General features: G+C 48.5%; 1 protein-coding gene across 7 annotated transcripts in view; it reads left to right on the top strand.

The window, feature by feature from the left end:
• The first annotated feature begins 358 nt into the window (after positions 1-358).
• Positions 359-8,225, top strand: part of SSBP3 (single stranded DNA binding protein 3) — a 169,412-nt gene continuing 161,545 nt past the window's right edge. For 6 of the 7 annotated variants that reach the window (XM_083742660.1, XM_083742659.1, XM_083742658.1 and 3 more), the window contains exons 1-4: positions 594-1,229; positions 2,097-2,169; positions 2,407-2,468; positions 5,154-5,238. In XM_083742660.1, the coding sequence (XP_083598786.1) occupies positions 1,174-1,229; positions 2,097-2,169; positions 2,407-2,468; positions 5,154-5,238 (276 nt within the window). In that variant the 5' untranslated portion in view covers positions 594-1,173. Of the gene's footprint in view, positions 1,230-2,096; positions 2,170-2,406; positions 2,469-5,153; positions 5,239-8,225 lie in introns of all 7 variants that reach the window. The other variant, XM_083742656.1, reaches the window with a different exon arrangement.

Raw genomic sequence — 8,225 nt, 5'->3', positions numbered from 1 at the left:
GCCATCAGGAGGCCACTGGCGAAGCCGAGATCCCACTGCAAATCACAGATTCGCGCTTCCTTGGGAGTAAGCCCCACTGAGCAAGGTGGGAGTTACTTCTGAGTAAGCAGCACGCCTTGAGATGGAGGGGGAGATGAGCCTCTCACTTTGCGCACTTCTGTGCTGCGATCCAGTCCCAACCGAGGAACACACACACACACTAATGTACTTGGGAGCTGAAGGGGCTTGAGGATCGCAGCTTCAGCCTGGGCAGCTCTAGCGGCCACAATATGAAAGGTAATGGAGGCGGGAGGTCGGGAGGCAGAGGAAGGCGGAGAAACTGGGGCGGCCGAGAGCAAGGAGGATGGAGGGAGAACCAAAGGGCAGGAGGAGGGCTAGGATAGGGATCGAGCGAGGCAGGTGCAGCCACGGGCGCAAAATGAGGCGCAGAGGGGGCTGCTGGCTGGTGCGGCGCGGGATCGTGCTGTAGCGGGTGCAAACCGCACGCGGGGAGGCTGGGGCGAGGAGTGAGAGCAGGGCGGCGCATGTGGGAAAGGTGAATGGTGCGAGCGAGACAGCGGGAGGGCGTCTGGTGGGGAGGCTGGGAATAGGGGAGGGTACCTGGGTCGAGGAGGGAGCCGGGTAAGGAAGGCAGCTCAGCCCCTCGGCAGCGGCAGGAGGAGGAGGAGGCGGAGCCGCGGAGGCCCTCCCCCCAGCCAAGGGGACCCTTTAGGAAGCAGCCGGCGCGCGGTTCTCTCCGCCTCGTCCTTCCCGGCAGCATCTCCCCCGGTGCCACCTTAAACTCGCCGTTCGGGGGCGGAGCAACCCTTCCCCCCGCAGGCCGCCGATTGGCCGGGGAATGTATCCATTGTGGAACGTTGACGCCCGCCGCGTTCCATCCCTAGTGTAGCCACGTTCGGTTGAGCCGGGGGCAGCCGCGGTGGCGGCAGCAGCAGCAGCAACAGCAGCAGGAGCAGCTGAGGAAGGAGCCGGAGCCGCGGAGAGGGGCAGGGCGATGGGGTCGAGGCCGGGGCTGGGGCTTTGACAGCTGAAACCGGGGCGATCGGCGCGGCGCCAGCGGCAGAGCCTGGGCGAGCCACAGCTGAGGGAAGGCGCGAGGCTTGGGAGACCGAACGGCAGCGGAGAGATCCAGGCGGCGGCGGCTTCGGTTTCGCCTCTTTCTTGCTGCGGACCATGTTCGCCAAAGGCAAAGGCTCGGCGGTGCCCTCGGATGGGCAGGCTCGGGAAAAGTAAGCGCCCAGGCAGCGGAGGGGACTCCCGGGAGCAGCCGCGCATGGTTTCCTCCGACAGGCGTTCTCGCCGTCCCTTCATTGTCTTCGGGGAGCTCGGGCATCTGGAGGGGACGGGCATGGAGGCTGCGATCCAGGGGTGGAAGCGGGGTGGTCGTGGCGGGGAAAGGATCTCTCCCTACCGCGGTCCCGCCGCTTCGTGGTGGAAGGGAGAGCGGAGGGTGGCGGATCGGAAAGCACGATGGAGGAACGCATGCACCGCGTCCTTTTGTCTGAAGTGTCTGTCCGTCTGTGCAAGTGGAAGGGGTGAAGGGCTTTGTCCAGGCGATGAGCGATGGGTAGGCTTCCCCTTGGCCTTCCCCGCCTCCCACTTCGCTTCCAGAGTTTGCAAGTTTGGGCAAATCGGGGGGTTGGGTAGAAGAGGATTTTGGGGTGGGGGACCCCAGCTGGCCTTCCCCCAAATCTGTCCAGGCACTAGTGGAGAAAGACCTCAAACTCCCCCCCCCCACCTCGCTTTAGGTTCCTGGAAGCTTTAATGAATGGCTGGGGGATGCTGCTGGCTGCCTTGCAAATGGGGCATGTGCCTGCAGAAGTTGCATTTTGTTTCCTGCCCTGAGCTAGTATCAACTTATCTCTGAGGTGGGATGGGGGCTGCGCGGGGCGGGAAGGAGAGCGCTCCATGCTCTCTGCACTGGAGGCAGGAAGGAAGTGATATTTCTTCACTGCCCTGCTTTAAACCTGGGTTCATCCCCACTGAAGTGAGAGGAAGCTCAGCCTGGAAGTGGGACAATCCTATAAAGTCTTGTTCGGCACAGTGGCCGCTTGCTCCTTCTCTACCACTTTTTCTTTTCTTCCGTCCTTTTACAGGTTAGCTTTGTATGTGTATGAATACTTGCTGCATGTAGGAGCACAGAAATCAGCACAGACCTTTTTATCAGAGGTGAGTGGCTCTGTTTACTTTTGACCCTCTTCCCTCACCCCTTGTTTTAGATGGCCTTTGTTTTCAGAAGCAGGCACTGTAGCCTCCATTTTGAATTTTTTATCACCTTTTGCCATTTATTGCTATTTGGGCCTCAGAGGCTGCTTGGGGAAAGGGGAGGTGAAGTGGGGGCTGGGGGCAGAGGAAGCATCTTTTTCTCCCAGTACCTAACCTCTTTGCACCCTTTGCTGTTTACAGATCCGATGGGAAAAAAACATCACACTAGGAGAACCTCCTGGGTTTTTACATTCGTGGTGGTGGTAAGTGGGCTGCTGCTTTCTCTCCCCCAAAATAGAAACTCCTATGCTTAACTGACTGTAAGTGGGAAAGAATGTCCCAGGCAAAAGTTTTGGAGTGTGTTCCTGCGTTGAGAAATAGACATAGTTGAACTGTGAGCTCCTCTCTTCATCCTAGTTGGGATTTAGTTCAGCAAGTGTTGGAGAAAAAGGTACTGAAGAAAGTCTTGATCAGTTGTTGTAACTGTTTCCAAGTCATACAAAATAGATGTTGCTTGAGCTTTCCTTTATCATTAAGCAAGGCATAAGGGGGTCTAGCTGTAGCCTTTACTTCCTTATGTATGGTGATTCAGAGTGCAGTCATAGGACAGTTATGTGTTGCTGTTTGTAAGAAAATATGTGGAGTACTTCTACAAGTTACACCTATTGCTCTGTTTCTTCCCCCACCCTTGTTATGATGCTGAGGTATAAATGTGTGACAGGATAGATCAGGCGCTGATATTTTTTATAAATGTATTTGCCTTCTCCTGAAACGTTTCCTTGTTATTAGTCTTGCAGATAGATTTCTAGTTTTATTTAAAAAGTTTCAAAGAAACATTGGCATTTCCCCCTAGCTTCTGCACAGAGTTGCTGATCAATTCTGCTTGCTATGAGGTTGTCTCTCCCTTGTGAATTTATCTCAGAGACGCAGATAGTCCAGTGGGCAGCTTCAACTTGACTGGAGCAGTTGTGCAATTGGTAGTGTGATGCAGGGTGATACAAACATTTCTTACAACCCGGTTCTGAAGGATTGATACCATTTGCATGTGATGAAGATACTATGCGTCTGGGCAGTTTGCTAGTAACGCAGAACAGGACGCTTTCAACATGACCATATGTAAGACAGGCTTGACACCCAAAGATGGAGAGCTGAGGGCCACATGTTGCTTAGGTAAGCGGTGCAGTTTTTGGATTAGGTTGTGGGTTGGTTTGTAGTTTATCTGAGTAGAAGAGGTTGAGGTAGCGCATGGAGTTGAAGGCTGCTTGCTTCTGAACTTGTAGAGCAGGAGAGCTAAAAGGTTTTTTATTTCGCTTTCTAGTGTGTAGTTAGCAGAAGCATTTTTTTTTTGTCAGAACATTCTCCGTCAGCTGGCCCAGGTTAATGCTGTTTGGATTGTTTCCCAGTCTGTTACAGTGCTTGGGGTTTGTGCATAGTGTCAGGCTATGCAGTCAGTACTGGTCAGAAAAAGTTGAGAAGAAAAATATGTTAGCACCTGGAGTCTTTGATACTTGAAAAACAACCACCGTGCAGGAGCGCTTTGGATATTTTCTGACACCCCACATTATTTACCTGAATGCCTGGGGAGACTGAAATTGTTCATTTTTTTAAAAAAAAGGTTTTTATTAAAATATTTTTATGGACAACAACATAACATCTGTTTTCAGTTCATAGAGTCCTTTCTATATGTTAGTTACATTCGATGTGAGACATTGCTGTCAGTATGCATTGTGAGGTTATGGGGGGAAGGGAGAGAAAGAAAAAGGGGTGTTTATTTTTTATTCTATTCCACTCTTCCTCTAAAGAGCTCAAGGTAGTGTATGTGGTTGTCCCATTTCCCCCAGGTGTTTCTCACAAGGACCCAGTGAGGTAGGTTAGGCTGAGAGCCAGTGAGTGGCCCAAGGTCACCCAGTGAGCTTTATGATGGTAGTGGAGATTCTAAACCTGGGTCTCCTCATGACACTCTGCCCACTACACTACACAGCACTAGATTAGTCACCAATTGTATAAGTGACTGCAGCTAACATGGGGAGGACAGTGAGTTTTATTATCTAAGGGGCTTCCATTATGGCGGTGCTTATATATGTGCAACATCCAAGACAGAAGATGAAATCAATGTTGTATTGACAGTATGGCATTTAATGTCAAACTGAAACAGCTCTAATGGATTGCACTCTGGTTTGGAAGATGGCTTCATATGTAGAGAGAGATGTGTTCGGGTTTAATGGACCAGCACAACAGCTGGAATTGGACACATTCGGTTCTAGCGAGAGGGCGGTTAAAAGTGCTGTTGAATGTGCAGTAAGTGTGTAAGAGGTCCAAAAGTAAAAGTTCAGCCTGAGCATAGAGGGGAAACAGCAGGATGGGCTAGCCCTGGCAAGATGAGCAAAAGCGAATGGTTGCAGAAAGAGATCTCTTTAAACGAAAGAGCGAGTCTAAATATAGGGAGCTTGAATGCCCCACAGTTAGGAACACAGGTAGTTGTCTTATAGTGAGTCGGACCATTGGCCCATCTCTTTCAGTGTTCCAGAGTCACTAACTGTGACTCTCCAAGTTTTTGGAGGGGGGCATTCCCAGTCCTAATTAGAGGTGGCAGGAATTGAACCCAGAACATTCCTCAAGCAAAGCAGATGCTCTGCCGATGAGCCACGGTCCTTCCCCAAGTTCAGCTTGTCTTTGGACACTTTCGCGGGAATCTACACATTAATAACATTTGCATCCACAAATGCACATCTTGCCTGTCTCTAGTTGGATGTTGTTGGAGGTGGAAGTCTCAAGTGGAACAAAGGTGATAAACTGAATGCTTCTCGGCTAAAGAGAGATGCTCCTCGCTGCTGAACTGTTGGCATGGCCAGACTTCCTACCAAACACTGTATGGGGTGTTGTATATTGTGCAGGTTCATAGTCATTGTCTCTTCTCTTTCTCTCTCTCTCTTTCCTTTGCCCTACAGTGTATTTTGGGACCTTTACTGTGCAGCTCCGGAAAGGCGAGATACTTGCGAACACTCGAGTGAAGCAAAAGCCTTTCATGATTATGTGAGTAACTTAATTTTTAATCCTTTTGACTAGAAACTCATGGGAATACGGCACACCGGAGCAAATGGGGAGAAAAGGGTGTTGCCACTGCTGCCATTCTGACTTGGTTGAATAATATTTTATAAAGTCGCAGCTATGTGAATCTAGTTCAGATACTTATCTTGAGTACTTTAAGGTGGTGCATATTGATCTAGTTACATCGCCATGCATCTTCCTAGTGGCACGCAGGATAAGCAGGGTGAAGGAGAGATGCAGTGGCGATATTTATCATGTTGAAATCTCATTTGCAAACTTTCTGACATAAGTGAGTGGCTGTATTTGAATGTGGAATGCTCTTTCTCCAGGAGAAGAATGTCTCTGAAAGCTCATCGGGGCCTGTTTGTATTTATGAATCTGTAGTAAGGTTGCTGCGCAGGGCAGTCCTGTGCATGTTTACCTGGAAGTAAGCCCCACTTACTCCCAGGTAAGTGGGCCTAGAACTGTAGCCTTTGAGAGCCAATGGACTCTGTTCAAAATATCAATGCAAAGGTTTCCCCCTTAAGACTGCAATGCAGACTTCATTATTTCTTTAATTTTGAATTTTTGTATGGGCTGCGGGTACAAAATTGACTGTAAGAGGAAGGGTGAGGTATTGTATGCAGGGTTTGAATCGAGGTGGAGAATCTTGCATTTTTGTTTTCCGATGTGATCTTGATTACCCCCAAATAAATAGCAGGTGTCTGCGATACGAGCATCTGGAGTTTGCTTTGTTATGGTGGAAGGGGTGGGGGGAATGTTGTGAGAGTAACTATAGAGCTACAAGCCCCACGGAGGATAACGTTAGAAGCTGTTTCTAGTGACCCTATCCTGTTAGAGGGGACATTGCCCCAAGCTAACTGTTCTGGATAAACTTTGACTTGTCAGCTTCTACCTGTGATGGCAGAGCATGGATTCCCAGGAGGATGTAGATTTTGATAGTTCATAAAAGGAAAGGCATCTTGTCCTTTTTCTTTTGCAACACACAGACTGAAGGATTTGTAAGGAGATGAGTTTCAGTGGGGAAAAAAGCAAGCTGCCGAATGTTGTCCACGTTTCCATTGAGCTGAGCCTCAAAATAATATGCAGGGTGAGAAGCTGTGGTCTGTGGGGAAAGTGAGTCGGAAGTGAGCAGTCTGGTTAAAAAGTATTTACTTGGAAAGAGACCCCATTGGTTTTAATCAATTTCTCACATGATTTGTAAGTTAAGATCATTAGGGGAGCTGCTCCCTCCATAGCCGTCTGCCTGTCAGTTAATAGCTACAGCGTTGCCTGAATTATATGGTTCCTTCTCAGACCAGCTCCCTGGGAAAAAGGGTTCACTAACACGTGGAAGAGGGGGATAATTCGTCCATTGCTTATCTCTCTGGATATTGCTGGAACAGGGTGAGACCTGACAAAATAAATATGGTTTCAGAGTTGTTGTTCTGGTAACATATGAACTGGTTTCTGTACTGAGGATCACAAACTCCAGGACAATAGCTCTTTTTGATGATATCTAAAGCAGCTTTTAGTAAAAGGTTTGAGAGCTTACTTGTAGGCAGATTTCCTAGGCTAGAAGAAAACTTCGAAAATGTGCATTGCTCTGTGTTTATCATGGACATTCTTCTGCAGAATCAACTTTTGAAAGGAGAGTTTCCTATTAAATCCACAACCTACATTTTTAATTTTATCTCCTCCTGATGCAGCCATACCAGGAATATAGAACTATGTTTCCCAGAAAATTGGCAGATGGCCGGGCATTGATCTGGTTTTGTGTATTCGATTTGACCAAGTCCCCAAAGAGATCCTTTTGCCTAATGATGAACAATCTTTAGAAGATGTTTTTCTGACTTGTTGATGGAAAGCACTTGCTTTTGCATGAAGAAGAGTAGGCTGTGTCAGCATGAATTAGCAGGAAACTGTCTGTTTTGAAAGAAAAAAGCAAGGGAGAGGGCCACAAAAAAACTTTAGCCCTAGTCTCTGTGGCTGGTTTCATTGCAAGTCTGTGCCCTGATTTGTAGCCTTCCCATAGAAAAGCAGTTGTACTTAAAGGGGAATAAAATAATCTGGCATTTTTATTTATTTATTGGCCTGGTTTGTTTTTGACAAATGTTCTCTCCCCAAACAGTTTGCACCAATAAAAATAAAAAATAATGAGGAACAGGCTTTTACAGACTAAAAAGACAGGACACACAAGGGAAGGAGAATGGAGAAGAAAAAAGATAGATGAGGAAGCTCAGCTGGACCATGCCAGAGGATAGTTGTGAGCTGTGAGCAGGTGGATGCATCTACCTAGTTGTGGCCAGGCTGATCTTCCCTTGATGCTCTCGCTCTTAGCCCTCTGGCTGGTAGCAGAAGCCAGATGGTTTCTCCCCAAATACTCTGGGATAGCTCCGTTGGTAGAGCATGAGACTCTTAATCTCAGGGTTGTGGGTTCAAGCCCCGCATTTGGCAAAAGACTCCTGCATTGCAGGGGTTGGACTGGATGACCCTCGTGGTCCCTTTGAAGTCTATGCTTCTATGAATTCTACAGTCCTAGGGAACTTAACAGTTGGAGCAGAGCATTTCTGGCAGAAGAGGGCTGGGAAGCAAACTCCCTGCGCCTCCTTCTTCTCAGACCAATGGTTGGAGCCTGGCCCGGGTGTTCTTCTGGGGAGGGCGGAAGAGGGTGCAAACTCTCTGCTTTATTGTACAATCCGTGGGCAACTAGACTGCAATTTAGGGACATAGTTGGAGAGTAGAAACTCAGCCCCAGCAACTCAGATCCCAGTGGAAGTAGATTTCCTCCTCCTTCAATCAAAGTTAAGCCCTCTTAAGAGTAGTGAGAAATAAATGCCATTCACCTGAGTGGAAAGAAGTACTCTTCTGCCATAAGGAATATGGCTCAGTTGGGGGCAAAAACCCGACTTTGCCCCTAACCCTGGGTCTGTTTTGCTTCCATCGTAACAGTGTGCCCAGAAGCAGAAGTTTCATTTGCTTTTGTGGCAGAA

Source organism: Podarcis gaigeae (genome assembly GCF_964106915.1).
Source record: "Podarcis gaigeae genome assembly, chromosome: 6".
In the NCBI taxonomy this organism is placed as follows: domain Eukaryota; kingdom Metazoa; phylum Chordata; class Lepidosauria; order Squamata; family Lacertidae; genus Podarcis; species Podarcis gaigeae.
The sequence above is the reverse complement of the archived record's forward strand: the minus strand, read 5'-3'. Positions and strand labels throughout refer to the sequence as shown.